The following is a 15,686-nucleotide window of genomic DNA, read 5'->3' as shown; positions in this document are numbered from 1 at the left end:
GATCCCGCTGTTAACCCAACAGCAGCCAGGTTCATATTAGGATTGGGCTGGCTTGGACCAAGTGGAAGAAGCAAGGGATGGGTTGTAATCACTAGGTCTCCTCACCTTAACAGGGGCACCCTGGAAAAAGTAGAAAGAATGAAAGAGGTCAGTCCCATGTCATGTACTAACCCAATTTGTCAAGGGTAGACATGCAAATGTCCATCAATTCAAAATACACACCTAAAAAAAACCATCTAAAGCCATTGCATTACTAGCCTCCTCAACAGATATCATCTCCACGAAAGCAAAAATCTTTTCATGGTTTATGTAAACATTGACAACAGCATCTCCTGCCCAGAGAGAGAGAGAGAGAGAGAGAGATGATAAAGAGAGAATTGGTAGAGAAACCATCCACCTAAAAGGGCTAGTAGCTTATGAAGATAAATTTAACTCAAGCAGCAGAATACCTGGACCAGCAATGTTTCCTCCAATTGCAGCCATAACATGACTTAAATATGTTGCAACAGACTGCAGTAGAACATTTGAGATAATTATGATCATTGGGTAAAGCAAGTTATTCAAACGATAATTAGGTGAGGAGGGAGATTGAAGATAATAGTAACAACAAAGTCAAATAAAATCCATGCGCAAGTAAGCTACATCTGAAATAATACATAACCATCAACAAACTGAGCACTAGGACTAACAAATCCTTCTTCCACTGCTTTGTCAATAAATGACAGCAACAAATTATAATATCCGTAAACTTCTGCGAATTGTGAAAATGTTATAGTATCAGTCATCTGAATAAGTTAGCAGTTTTCCAATATGCTAAGTTCGTTGGATTAGGCAGAAAATGCACAAAAGTATAATACCAGTTGTCCTGTGAATTCCAAGTTGAGCCCAGGTTATCACTTCAAGTAGCTCTTCCAGAGTTCCATAACCACCTACATTGAACACCACATGAACTTCTACTAAGACAAATATAAGGGGCAAATCATCACGAATGATTTGTACTAGAAAGTAGGTTAACATTTGGAATATCTTTGAATGTTTTTGATGCCCATTACCATTTCAGAGACAAAATAGAGTTAAACTATTTTCTTTGATTCGAAAGGGAAAAGAATCAACAATTGTGTAATCCTCAAAAAAACCAAAAAAAAACTTCACATTCAAACAGCTCATTTGAATTTCCGCCCCTGGTTTTACTTCTATTTTGATGGACATGGTTTTTTATTCATCCATTACTCATGAGCCTAATTAAGCCTATACATTTTTCCAACTCTAGTATCTACTACTCTTGTTCTATGTAAAAAATAAATAAAAAGATGCATAACCGTAAAACACACTCATTATCTTAAAGGTGTGTTCTAGTCCTCGTTTCCACTATCTCCTAGGCAAGGTGTCCCCACTTGGTGGGCAAAAGAAAAAAGAAAAAATAGATGGGGGTGTTGGAAGGTGGGGTTTTCCAAGCTAGAAAAAATGGCTGTTATGCCCTACATGTCCTCCTCCATTTTCACCTGCTGTATTTTCAGGCTCAGGAATAACCATGAAAATGTAAATAACCATGAAATTATATGCATAAACTGCAGCCGGCATTTTCCATGACAAAAGGTGATGTTGCGGGCATAGTTCAACAATAAAATCAATCCAAACAATTCCATAATCACGAAAAATCACAGCAATCTGTCTCCATGGACACCGAATAAAGGAATACAAGATAAATAATTCAAAATGTATCGGTTCATGTACTACCTGTCATCGTCCCAACTTCGATGGTAATCATCATCATCTCTATTCCTGCCCCATTCCCTTCTCTCACTGCGAACTTGATCCCTATGGCGATCTCTATGATGACGGTCCCGGTCCCTATCTTTGTCCTTTTCCCTATTCCTGTCTCTTTCCTTGCTTCTCTCCTTATCACACACCATATCACTGCAGAGCATATCAAACCAAATCAGAAATAGTCAAGTATTTGTACTGTTTAGTTTATGAAATAGGAAGTTTTTAAATTAAAGAACTTACACTGGGATTTAACTTTAATATCATAATCGTGATATAGATCTCAGTCCTGGTCTACTAGTGATTAAAAGGGACATGGACACTAGATAGAGGAGAACTTGTCCTACACTTAATGGTTCAGGTATGGAGTCTGAAGATATGCTCAAACCCCAACAAAAAGAGGACACCCAAACTTGTTATCTCCCCGATGTAGACCTCAATCCCATTATATATAAATATATATATAGTACTATATATATATATAGCCCAATGTCGTATAGACTAAGTACAAAAACCACCCAAAAGACTCGTTGACACCCTAACTTCATATCTTCCCGATGTCACAAAAAACCACCCAAAAAATTTCAAAATATGAGAAGCCCCTTATGGGCCGGGGGAATCGTTACACTGAGTCTGTCGAACTGACTCAGTGAATGACGGAAACGCCCTAAAGAAAGACTGCATAAGGTTGTCGTTCTATATCTGATGCTCCCTAAGAGCCCGCATCTCTGTCCTCATTTCATCCAACTGACTCTTGTAGGCTTCAGCATCTTTCTTATATTGTTCAGCATCTTTCTTATACTGTTCAGAATCTTTCTTGTGCTTTTCAACCTCAGACATGTATTGTTGCACTTGAAGTTTGTCACGCTGTCTACTTGACTCAGGGATGACCATCTCCCCAAGTCCTCGTGCATAACCAGGTCGATGGCCAAGAACCTCCCTAAAGACAGCCGCTGCTGCCTCATCACTACATTGCTCTGGTCCTAGGCCATCCAACCTATCTTGCATCTCCTTCTGCACATTTGACAAAACAACCATTATTAACAAATCTAGGTTCAGTGCTATGTTTGCATTTATGACGTAGAGAAAGAAACTTAGATCCCAACTTCTGTAAGTGTACTACTCACATAAGTATTTTCTGCATCTTCTGTGACAAATGCATTCTTCTTCTTAGACCATCGCGTCTCTTTGTAAAAGTCGACCAAATTCACATTCTCAGTGCGCTACATGTGTGACAAATGAGTACAAGAATATAATATATATAAGAAAACGTTATTCTGTGGTAGACATGAGGATTTTAAGCCCAAAATAAGTGAGTAACCACTACCCAACAGTAATATAATACCATCACAAAAATCTCCAAGTAAAGTGCATTTTCACTAGTCTATTGAAATGAAAAGATTCTTTTCTCTTAGAGATACCTTTTGCGCAAGTAATCGGACGAATGATTTACATCCTGATGTGTGATTAACCGCCTGCTTGTGGCGGTTCTCCCGATTTTGAGCTGAAAGTTTCTGCCATACACATCAAGGGAAGATTACTTATGATAGACAAACAGATTTGCCATAACAATATTTAGACATATTAAATTGAAACATATATAGTTGTATGTGAGAAAGAGCGTATGTACCTTAAAGGCATCGCTGCCCCACCTTTCACACAACTTCACCCATACAATGGGGTCCACCAAGCTGGTTCCATGAGCCAACGCTTCTTCGTGGCTTCCATATAATTGATAAATCTTGTGCAAGTCGTGATGGAAGGAGTTGAAGCGCTTACGTAAGGCCTTTGTCACCGTCAATCGGTGGTTTTCACGATCCCAGTCAAGCACAAAGTCACTCTACATAAGGCAGCATGATTTGGGTTATGTGTCATCTCATTATTTGGGCGATGATTATACTACATAAACAACTTTCAACTAATCAGTAAGAGTAACATGCACTTACTCGAACACGGTCGATGAGCTCCTCTTTAATCGCTTGTGGGACATCCGACCAACGCTTGTAACTCATGTTGCAATATTGTTTAACAATCCACGATACTCGTGTTGTGAACATAGAAGCGTGTTCACAACATGGGGCTGTCTCTGTCTCACCATCATTTATTTTCAACTGCACTTTCCCGTTCTTCCTTAGCTTCTCAAAGAAAATGCATTTAGCTGGCCCACGAGTTCTTCTCCTCTGTTCCTGCGTTGCTACGGCCTCTTTGGGTGTATCTGCAACTGTATTTCAAGGTTCAATATATAAGTGGACCCCATTGTGTAATGTGGAATATTCACACTTAATAACACAAACATGATAATGCCCTCAAAATTAAAGTATTGGAAAAACATGCACCAATTTGTTCCCTAGGAGGTGATTGTTCCACTGCATTTGGTGGGGGTTCTTGAATAGGTTCTGGCACGTGATTTGGGTTGGCGCGTGGCGGGGGACTTGGGGGCTGTGTTGAGTCATCCGAGGAAGATTGATTACACTCCTTCGTGCTGTGATATGAAGATAATTTCGCACCACGTGGTCGGATGTGACGACCTGAGTTTGGGATATAACGCCTTCCACGAATACCTCGAAGTCTGCCTCCGCCTCTTGAACTGGATCCCGATTGGTTACCTGCAAGAGTACAAGTTAATAGCATTATGATAAAATTAATAAGTCAATTGATACATAATAATCAATAAAAGTCACAGACAGGTTTGTAAAAAAGATCATTTATCTACCATTTTCAATTACTTTTGGGTAGACTAACCCTTACACTATGAGCATAACATAGATAGACGAATATAACTGAATTTTCAAAATATATACCTTGATAATGCATAGTGCTCCTCATGCAGCCTCCTGGTATTGAACATCACCTGAAGCAAATAAAATAAGATTGTTTCACTGCTATATAACACTTATATATAGTTTATCCAACAGTACCCATGCCTTATGATATGGTTTATATATAGTTCATCACTGTCTAATCTACACACCATAATACCACAACAAAATAATATTAACTTGAATCAAACCACAATTAACAAAAACGCTACCAATATTCGATAAAAATTATGAGTCATCGTTGCATTATGTGTTCCTCTTGTGTATCACAACTTAGCAATACAAAGTAAGACGTATTTAGTACTCGGTATGTTTCTTTTCCAGAAATTAAGAAAACTAAGTTTTAAAACTAAGTCATTACATTAAAGTAACATATACATGTAAAAGAAGCCATATGCTACAACAACTAGACTTGGCCGAGATGAGCAAAACACAATTGAGTCAAACAAATGCCTATTGTTCCTCAGATATAAACAGTTTATGTAGGCAATAGAAACAGGCATGGCCTTATGTCTACAGTAATTACCTCAAAAGGGCTTCCTGCCTCTTTAATAAGATCTTCTAGAAGACAGTTGCACAGAAAGCTCCAACTATAAATGGCACATCATCCTCGATAAATTTTCCTAATTATACACACATTAGCATTTGTTTAGAAAACAGCTAATTGTAAGAAATAAAAAAGACTGCATGAAGAAAATGCCATGAAATATATCACAGAATCTAAGATTAATACCAGAAACATATATATATATATATATATATAGACCAATATTAAAGATTGAAAAGAGAACAATAATCAGTTCAGATATATATGCTTGTCCAACCAGCATATAGTAAGAGACTTCAAGAGATTGTTAAGAGATTTTTATAGTTTAATTATGGATTGTAATTTGTATGTTTTCATTTTCTATGAACAACCTAACCATGAAAACTAAATTCAGCCAACTACTAATATTAATTAGCCTAGTTAGCAATAAATATAGACAAGAAAGTTTAACTTATAATTTTTTTTTGTAAGTACGTTTAATATTTCAAATGGCACTCACATAAAAGATAAAAGGCTTGATATCAGACAATGATGTTAAATATCATATATTAAATGCATTAAAATTATCCGCTCACAATATCAACTGCGTGACGTGAATCATATATAGATATACTGAATTTTTTGGTCAGATTCTAATAGCAGGCTAAGTGGCTAGCAGTAGCCACTTGTTGGACTTTGGCTTTGATATATCAGTGGGTTGGGGGAGACCAATATAAGAGATTTTGGGTTCATACATTTTCATGCGTAAAAATAATTATTAGTTTTAACACTAATTTTATAATCCCCATACTCCAAGGAACATATATATATGTATATAAATATTTTATCCATTACAGCTTTATAGGATCAAATGCTAGCTAGCTAGATCATGCATGCAGCACGAGGTTTAATTAAAAACATTAAAAACAGCTCCATACTAACAGACATCAACAGAATAGACATGCACTTTTTACCCAGTATCTTCAAGCATTCAAGTTAGTAAAGCTGGACATTACAACAATCCACCCAAGCATGCATGGGTTCACGGTGTCAGAGTTTTCTGTATCACATAACACACAAGAAGATCATCATCGTTGCAGATGATAAAATGACGCTTAAGGCCATATGACTAATAAAGATATCTCTTATAAGGATCAGTAACATGCAGGGTTGCCAACTTGGGACTGCCCAATAAATGATGAGAAGCAATAACCCAAGAAAATGAGGTTTTTGTTTAAGCAACACTGATAAAGATTTTCTGCCATCATTTACAGGAGTACCAGACAACACACAAGACTTGCCCAATATCAAAAGACCTCCATCATCCACCGAAGGTTAAGGCCACCAGACCAAAACCAACCACACCCCCCCTCTTCCCCTTCCCTATCCCTTCCCTGTTAAGGATAAATCATGGCTGCCTATGAGTCCTCACCTCACCTCACCTCTTAACTACTTACTCCAATATGAAGCCACAATATTTATGTTTATATCAAGAAGATGATTCATCCAAGTAAGAAGGTAATGGAGTGTTTCTTGAAGTTTTAAAACTGAAGACAAAATATTGATGGGTTTTTAATTGCAAGAAATTGAGAGTGATTCACAAATTGAACTTCTTGTATTCCAACAGCCTCCAATTCTAAGGGTCTAAATCATAATGAGCAGAAAATTATAGTAAGTTGACATCCATGTCAAAAGTATAAATGTCCCCGACTTGTGACAAAAATAAGACACTTTTAGGGCCCACACAAGTGGTTTTGACAAAATTAGTAATGTTGGTATTGTTTTAACAGGTTCGTTGGAAATGCTGTTGCAGATGATCAGCTTCTTCTCTTCAGGCAGCAGTTATGGATCCTTTAAAAAATTATCTAATAATGTGCAATAATGCTCTCATGTATATTTCGGTTGGAGATTAGACTTTTACGTATAAGAAAGAAAGAGACAGCTTAAACTATGGTTTATAACAGACGGGAAGTTTTGCCACTTTAATTTTTCAAACGATCATTTCATCTTCCAACGACTCTATATCAAGATTATAATCAGAAATATCTGATTTGACATAAGAACCATCAAGTCACAACAGATAATTGTTTTATATAGTAGCGTTACTCGAAGCTTAACGAGAATAGATAAAGAACTTCACAAAGTTGACACTTTTTAGAGCATAAAATCAATTCCACCTTAAGAAAAACTTTGATTCCAAGCCAATAAATTAGTCCCCTAATTCAAAGAAGATGCTTTGAATTTCAGATCAGGTGGGGAATCCCAAGCTGTGTTGTGAAGGCATTCCATTCAAGTTAGTGGGTGGACAAATTACCCTGTTTTAAACAAAAGGATTGGGTTCCAATCTGTAGTCCAATGAGTTAAAAGCCACCACTGATCCAGCTTTGAATTCCCCCATGCTATCGATTCCAAAATCATTACCATTTTTTTATTAGTCAGTCTAACATAGGATTGTTTGTATTTTTTTTTTTAAATTCATTAGATGGCCACAGTTACATTATACGTACACAAACACATTTTCAATTTATGCATAAATTGGAAGAGCAAACCACCCATGTTTACACGACACAGACTAAAGACTAGTTGCCATTCTACACTTCAGTAAAGTGTACAAAATGGATACTAATTTTGCATTACAGTAAATAGAATCATTAAGAACACACACGCCAAAAAAAGACTATCTTACCAACATTAATCGACTCCAACCGAGTGGAGGAGAGGACGGGGAGGAGGCGAGTTGGATAACCCTTTGCCACTAGGGAAAGGGTCTTGCTTGATGCCGAACGACAGCTTAGGAAATGTTAAAAATCTAATTTTTGAACTAGAACTGGCGATATATGGACTATCAAATGCACGCTGGAATTGGTGTTTTGCATGCGTCAGAAAATGTGGCACAATAGCTTCCGTGGTCTCCAAATTGGTGGAATCTCCATTGTTAGTGGTGGTTTTGGGTGGAAGAGACAGCCGTGTAGCAACGTTTTTCGAGTGGGTTTTGCTTAATGTGCATGTGGAGAGATCGAAAATGGAGAATAAGAAGTTACGGAAGGGAGAATTGTTCCGAAAATGGGACAGTGAAAACATTGGGAAGGGTGGATTTACAGGTGAAGGGAAGCTCGAGTCTGATGGAGGAGGTGACGCCATGCATAATAGCTGGGAAGGGTGGCTTGCAGGTGGAGGGAAGCTCGAGTCTAATGGCTTCGTCGAGTTGCAGAAGGGTACTGTTGGGGGAAAATATCTTGGGGGGAAAAATAAAAGATTGGTGATTTCCCGCCCCACACAATATAGTGACGGAAATCAAAGCGTCGAAAATTGTTTTCCTCTTTTACAACGAAATAAATCATCGCAACATCAAACTAAAGCGCCACAATAAAGTAAATTATGGACCCCAACGTACGAGCATTGAATGTACATGTTAGAAGCTGTGGCGATTTGAAAATCGAGGGGAAAAATAATTTTTTACAGCAATTTTAATTGCATCACTTTAAAAATTGCCGAGAAAACTCTGATTTCTTGTAGTGAACTTTTATATTGTTTGGTTAAATCAAACACCCTATAAACGACTTCGAATTTCTCTACTATAAAATCCGGTCTCTTTCTAAGGCTCCGTTTGGATATAGAAAGTCTTTCATCTCATCTCATCTCATCATTATAATTTTTTCAAATTCTCACACAAAATATAATAAATAATTCAACTTTTTCAAATTTCAAAATAATAATAATATTAAAAAATAATATTTTAACAATATTTTTTTTAACTTTCATTTTTAATCTAAAAACATATCATTTCGTCTCTGAATTCAAACCAAACCTAAATCTCTCTCTCATACACCATATACATCACATCCACAACAATCCTAGCATAACACAGGTTATAGCCTCGTTGTAATAGTTGTAGGCTTGGAGAGCGCATAGGATAATTTCCGACCGTTTCATCTGGAAAGAAATTTCGAAACAAAACCAGTATTATTTTTCAAAATTTGAATTTTGAAGGGAGGGAACACGTGCCAAAGCCAAAATTCAAATATACTAAAGGAGGTACAGCCAATATGCCGCTTGGGCACACCTCCTCCCCTCAAACAAATTTCAAACCTTGATCCATCAATTCTCGAAGAGAGAGAGAGAGAAAGCGTGCGACTAGAGAGAGAATAGCGGTTATTAGGGTTCGGAGAGATTCATAGAAGAAGAAGGCGAAGCCAACGACGGTAGAATTCATGGAGAAGTACGAGAAACTGGAGAAGGTAGGTGAAGGAACGTACGGGAAGGTGTACAAGGCGAAAGATAAGGATAGCGGAGAGGTGGTGGCCCTGAAGAAGACCCGTCTTGAGATGGACGAGGAGGGAGTCCCTCCCACCGCTCTTCGCGAGGTCTCTCTCCTCCAGATGCTCTCCCAATCCCTCTACGTGGTCCGCCTCCTCTGCGTCGAGCACTCCCTCAACAAACACGGCAAGCCTCTCCTTTACCTCGTCTTCGAGTACCTCGATACCGATCTCAAGAAGTTTATCGATTCCCACCGCAAGTGCCCCAATCCTAGGCCACTCCCTCCCCCCTTGGTCCAGAGCTTTCTTTACCAACTCTGCAAGGGTGTTGCCCACTGCCATTCTCACGGCGTTCTCCACCGCGATCTCAAGCCCCAGAATCTGCTTGTAGACAAGGACAGGGGCATCCTCAAGATCGCTGATCTTGGCCTTGGCCGCGCCTTCACCGTTCCTCTCAAGAGCTACACCCACGAGATCGTCACTCTCTGGTACAGGGCTCCCGAGGTCCTCCTCGGATCCACCCATTACTCTACCGGGGTCGACATTTGGTCCGTAGGTTGCATCTTCGCCGAAATGGTAAGACGCCAAGCCCTTTTTCCTGGAGACTCCGAGTTCCAGCAATTGCTTCATATTTTCAGGTTGCTCGGCACACCTACCGAGAAGCAGTGGCCAGGAGTTACTTCTTTGAGGGATTGGCATGTCTATCCACAGTGGGAACCTCAAAACTTAGCCAGGGCTGTTCCTTCTTTGGGACCGGATGGTGTTGACCTCCTCTCGGTGAGCTCTTACATTACTGATCTTCTTCATTCACAGTAAGCTATAATTGTCATCATTGCAACATTATACAAACTATTCGCATGAAAAACCTGATATTGTGGACTGGAAGGCATCTCTTGGGTTTTGGTTATTTATTCGTGCATCAAGCATTCACTGCACATATTCATTCCTTTCAACTTGTATGCAGAAATCAAGCTATTTCCAGTAATGCAGTATATGAGACATGGTGCAAAAAACTCAATGTATTATATGATTATAAGACATTTAAAGCGTTTACTTGGTAATTTAAGAAAAAATGTGCTAGAGTTTACTGTATACCAAATTCTTCTATATATCATTGTCGTTGAAATTAACTCGTTAAAAATCACAGAAGAAGTCCTTCAAGGATAACTGAAATTTTGATTAGAGGTTGTGAACGTTGTTCCTCTCCTGTACCGGGCAATCTAAACCATACTCAGAAATTTAACGACTGCACTTGCCTGGTTGATATGTTTATTGAAGTTTTTGTGCTTCCATTCCGAGCCCTGACAAATTTTAGGAGGGACATTATCAGATTTTGACCGCATCTCATATTTGAGTGTGGTCTGGTAGGCTTGAAAGGTTTCAAACAAGCTGCTGATACTTTTTGTGGAGAATTAGAAGCATGATGGTACAGTTAGGTTGGCAGCACTTCCGTTAAAGACAATACTGTCTCAATGAGCAATGAAGCCATGATGATGAATGAATTGTCAAGGAGAGCAAGTTACCCAAATGCTGTGACATTGATTAATCTGAGAAACTATTTTACTACAAAAGGTGTTCCCGTTTAATACTCATTGTTCCTCGCATGTTAGTGGAATACGTCTTACCTGCCGGAAAAAATACTGGTCTGTTGTCGATTAGATTGCCTAAAATTCTTATCTGAATTCTAGGGTCTAGATTGGAGGATAGATAAACAAAGGATTTGTTCTACAACGTTTATTAAGCATTAATGTTGTCTAGAATATTTAATGCTGCCTCGAAGATTCACGCACAGTAATAAGTAGTGTAAAATTTAGGTTTTAGAATTTGGACAGCGATTTTAAGGGATCAAAATGTAAGTTATATATGTCTCCGTTGTGTCTAACTTTGTGAATGTTGTATTTGGATATGCAGAAAATGCTAAAATATGAACCAGCTGAAAGAATCTCAGCCAAAGCAGCGCTTGACCACCCTTATTTTGACAGCCTTGACAAGTCTCAATTCTGAAGTTGTGTTGCTGGTCTGAAGTCTCTGTGGTTAATGGAGTCTTTACAGGGAACTTGCTTTAATGTGGTTTGAAGGGCTGACTTTCTTTAATTGATGCTTGGTGCAATCATTTCTCATCATCTTGGTGATTTAAACCTTGCTGTATGTGATTCACAACTGATGTTGCAATATTTTTTTTTTATTTTGCAGTTTTTTCACTTTTAGATATAATATCAGCAAGTTAACGCTTTTGCACTTGCAAATATGCCAGGGTCGTGGCCGAGGCATCATTCCTATATTTATAAGATAAAATAGATAATGGAAATTATATTTATAATCATAGAGCTTGTAAGTGCCGTGCAATCTATTTGAAAAAAGAGACTAATTACGGAATTCATATAAAAAAGAATTAATTTTTTAATAATGAACTTTACTCTATTTTAAAAATATTGTGTGATGTTCATACATTCCACGATTGTGTGATTGGATGATGGTCGCATTTCTTTTAAGGAAAAATGAAAGTTGCCACTTGCCTTGATGAACACGAGCTAAAATGGGATAATTGGTGGAAATTAATTGAGAAGGCTAATAAGGCCATTCCAACATTTCTAAAAGCAGAATGATATTTATACAACACATTAGGTGATACTTAGCACCCTCGGTGCACACTTGCTAAGATGATTGTATTGTCCTCATGTGAGCCATAGCGTGTCAAGATCACAAGTAGCTCTTGAGCTTGCCATTGGAGGGGAAAGGGAGGAAACCCCAAGGCGAGGAGCTAGTGGGAAGTAATTTTGACTCCACTCCATTGCCTTTTGTTGAACAGCCCTCCCACCCCATCTTAGTTTGCCCTCCAAACCCTTCCACGCCCATATTGAAGGTTATTGCTTCCATCCTGCCAACTTCTGCTCTTAAGGTTGCGTCGCTTTCTACCTTGCCGAGCAAGGCGAGGGCCATTGAGGTAGTTTGGGAAGCTCAAGCGTCCCGTAAGTTGGCTCAAGTACCACATGTTGTGGTCCCTCTGACTGCGGTTCCCCTGTAGGCCCCTCTAGTTATGTCTTCACCCGTCCAAGTGGGTGATGTGAGGGTGATCGAGACTTTTACACCAACCTAGGAGAGGCTTTCACTTTGCTTCAATGGAGCTCTCTTGAATTTCGCCCCTAGGGAACCCAAAGTTTGCGTCTTGCCACCCTTTGTTAACATCGAGACGGTTTTCTCCCCAGAGGCTATCAAAGAAGGCGTTGAGAGGTTCCCATTTGCCAAGGAACAGGGGTGCGCCGACGAGGAGGAGGGGGCTCAGATCTTGGTGAGGAAAAGGTATCTATTCTCAAGTCCCCAATACAATACTCTTTTGAGCACGAGGTCGTCTCGGTGGGAGCTTCCCCAAAGATTGCATCCTGAGTTGCGACGATTGAAGATGAAAACTGAAGGGAGATGGAGAGTGAGGTCGAGACGAAGCTAGCTGAGGGCTTGGAAGAGTTGACCATCTCACCCAGACTTGAGGTTGAGATGGTCATGATGGGGGCTAATGAAGTCTCCCCTGCCCTGTTAAAGACTGAGGCTAGGAAGACGTCAAGGGAGATTGGGGAGGACTCGACTGTTGCACCAGAGTCGGAGGTTGAGGAGTAGCTAGTGGAGGTCATTGAGGTCTCTCGCACCCTGCTTAAAGTTGATGTAGGAGTGTTAAGCTCAAAAGGGAGTAAACCTCCCGTCAGTGAAGGTACAGGGAGGGTGCATGCTTGTGAGCAACCAGAGTCTGTGGAGGGCATAGACTAATCCAACAAGCCCAGGTTGGGACCTAGGTGCAGTGACGAGGCCCATCCCCATCTTGAAGAGCAGGCAGATCCCATCTTGGGTTTCCTTCCACTTCCTAGTCTTGAAGAGTAGGCAAATCATGGGGTTGGGGAAGACACCTGAGGACTCCATCTGGGTGATGGCCAGGTCACTTAGAGACCTCTTCTTCGGGGTATGTGCCATTTTGATGTCTTCATTTTCCTTTCCTTAGATTCTCTTCAAGTGTTCTAACTTTGTTTTTCTTTTGTGATAGGTGGCGAAGTCGCTATTAACTTTCAAAGTAGACGGCTAGGGAGCTCTGAAAGAAGAGAACCAGGCACTTCAGTCTATGGTGAGTGTGGCCATGCGCCATGCCAGGCGTGAGAATGAGAAGTTGGAGGAGGCCCTTGTTAAGGTCGAGTTAGTCCGTCGACAGAGGCGAAAGAGAATGACTAAGCTTCGTCGACAGAAGGCCATGCTCAAAGTTGATCTTGCCAAGTCACGGGAGGAGGCCGAGCAGAATAGGCTCGACTCGGTATTGCGCTTTAGGGTGAGGCATGAGCCAATCTGCAAGAGTCACTTGACGCCCGAACAGTAGAGCTGGAGGAACTGCGGGAGGAACGTAATTAAGCAATTCGGTCGTCCAACTGGCTTAAAAAGGAGTTTGACTCCCTCTCTAACTTCCTGAAGAAGAAGATGGAGTCTCTTAAGTCCAAGTCGCAGCAGGAAAACGAATTGGAGCTTCAAATTACTTTGTCTCGTGCCACCAAAATCCAAGAGAAAACTCGGGTTGATGAGGCTACTGCAAAGCTGGTTGATGTGGAGCGCCGACTCGCCACCAGCCAGGTCATTGTCCGCAAGTTGCAGAGCGAAGTGGATGACTTGAATGGCTTGGTCTCTCATCTGGACGCCCAACTGAAGAGGCACCTCTCGTTCGGGATGAGGCCTGGTCGCATGGCTACATAGATGGATTGAAGATGATGCATGATCATGTGCTAGAGAATTCGCAGAGTGATTTGAGGTCTCTTGATCTAGCGACTTTGCCATCGGACCTGTAGGTGTTGGAGCATGGCACCTCCATAGGCTTTGAATGGATGCTAGATGCCTTTCTGGATGACCCATCGGCTGATTTTGTAGATGTTTTATACCATAGATGTTTTTTCTTTTTTCCGTTGTATATTCTTGCGCTTTTTGTTCCATGTACTCATTCGCGCTTCATGCGGCATGTATGTTAATGACACTTTAACCTCTTCTTGTTCACATTCCTTATTATCTTTGTTATCGTCGTGTAAACAACTCGGATTAACCATCATAAAGAACCTTGGACGAGAGATAACGAAGCATTAGGAAAGTCGAGCAGCTTGCAAGACCTGTGAACTTGAGACTTCATAAACTCATGAGCTTGATGTTTATGTTCACAAGACTCAAGCCGCTTTTAGGATTTACAAAGTTGATGGCCTTGCCTTGCAGACTTTTAAAATGTACTCGCCTTTTATGCACTTGTAAACTTTGAGGAAGCTGAGCAGTGCATTAGATTGGACTAGCCTCGTTGAACCTTGCGGTGTGAGGAGGTCGGGCAGTACGTTAGACTGGACCTGTCTTTTGCACTTGTAACTTTGTGGAGGTCAAGCAATGCATTAGACTGGATTTGCCTTGTTAACCCTCGCGGTGTAAGGGGGTCAGGCAGTACGTCAAATTGGACTCGCACTTTGCACTCGTAAACTTTATGGAGGTCGTACAATACATTAGACTAGACTTGCCTTGTTGGCCCTTAAGGTGCATGGGGGGGGGGGGGGGGGGGGGGGGGGTTAGGCAGTACGTCAGACTGGACTCGCCCTTTGCATTTGTAACTTTGCAGAGGTTGAGTAGTGCGTCAGAATAGACTCGTCTCGTTGACCCTTGTGGTGTAAGGGGGTCGGGTAGTACATTAGACTGGTCCCACCTTTTGCACTTGTAAACTTTACGGAGGCCGAATGGTATATCAGGCTGGACTTGCCTCGTTAACCCTTGCGATAGGAGGGAGGTTAGGTAATACGATAGACTGGACTCACCTTGTAAACTTTACGGAGGTTGAGCAGTACATCAGACTAGACTCGCCTCGTTGACCCTTGCGATGCAAGGGAGGTCAGGCAGTACATTAGATTGAACCTGCCTTTTGCACTTGTAAACTTTGTGAAGGTCGAGCAGTACGTCAGATTGGACTCGCCTCGTTGACCTTTGCAGTGTGAGGGGGTCGGACAGTATGTTAGATAGGTTCCACCCTTTGCACTTGTAAACTTTTTGGAGGTCGAGCAGTACGTCAGACTGGATTTGCCTAGTTCACCCTCGCGGTGTGATGGGGGTTGGGCAGTACGTCAGACTGGACTCGCCCTTTACTTTTGTAAGCTTTGAGTAAAATATATTCCTGGGAGAAATCAACATTTCATTTATCATTTGTACATTATCAAAATCAATGCAACTTACACTTTTAACAAAAGAATTTCTACAGGTGTTCGGCATTCCACGGGTATGGTAGGTCCTTTCATTGTGCATGTTTTAGTCTTTACGAGCATGGGCGATTTTTGG

General features: G+C 40.6%; 1 protein-coding gene across 1 annotated transcript; it reads left to right on the top strand.

Moving 5' to 3' along the window:
• The first annotated feature begins 335 nt into the window (after nucleotides 1-335).
• On the top strand, nucleotides 336-11,597 carry LOC121266259 (cell division control protein 2 homolog C). The gene is made up of 3 exons (XM_041170034.1): nucleotides 336-356; nucleotides 9,219-10,142; nucleotides 11,277-11,597. The coding sequence occupies exons 2-3, from the start codon at nucleotides 9,321-9,323 to the stop codon at nucleotides 11,367-11,369; spliced, it is 915 nt and encodes a 304-aa protein (XP_041025968.1). The 5' UTR covers nucleotides 336-356; nucleotides 9,219-9,320; the 3' UTR covers nucleotides 11,370-11,597.
• The last annotated feature ends 4,089 nt before the right edge of the window (nucleotides 11,598-15,686 follow it).

This window comes from Juglans microcarpa x Juglans regia, chromosome 5D (assembly GCF_004785595.1).
Source record: "Juglans microcarpa x Juglans regia isolate MS1-56 chromosome 5D, Jm3101_v1.0, whole genome shotgun sequence".
Classification (NCBI taxonomy): Eukaryota; Viridiplantae; Streptophyta; class Magnoliopsida; order Fagales; family Juglandaceae; genus Juglans; species Juglans microcarpa x Juglans regia.
This window is presented reverse-complemented; position numbering and strand designations above follow the sequence as displayed.

Coding starts and splice junctions, on each gene's coding strand:
- LOC121266259 (XM_041170034.1), top strand. CDS start 9,321: ATGGAGAAGTACGAGAAACTGGAGAAGGTAGGTGAAGGAACGTACGGG. Junction 10,143..11,276: donor ATGGTGTTGACCTCCTCTCG/GTGAGCTCTTAC, acceptor TTGGATATGCAG/AAAATGCTAAAATATGAACC.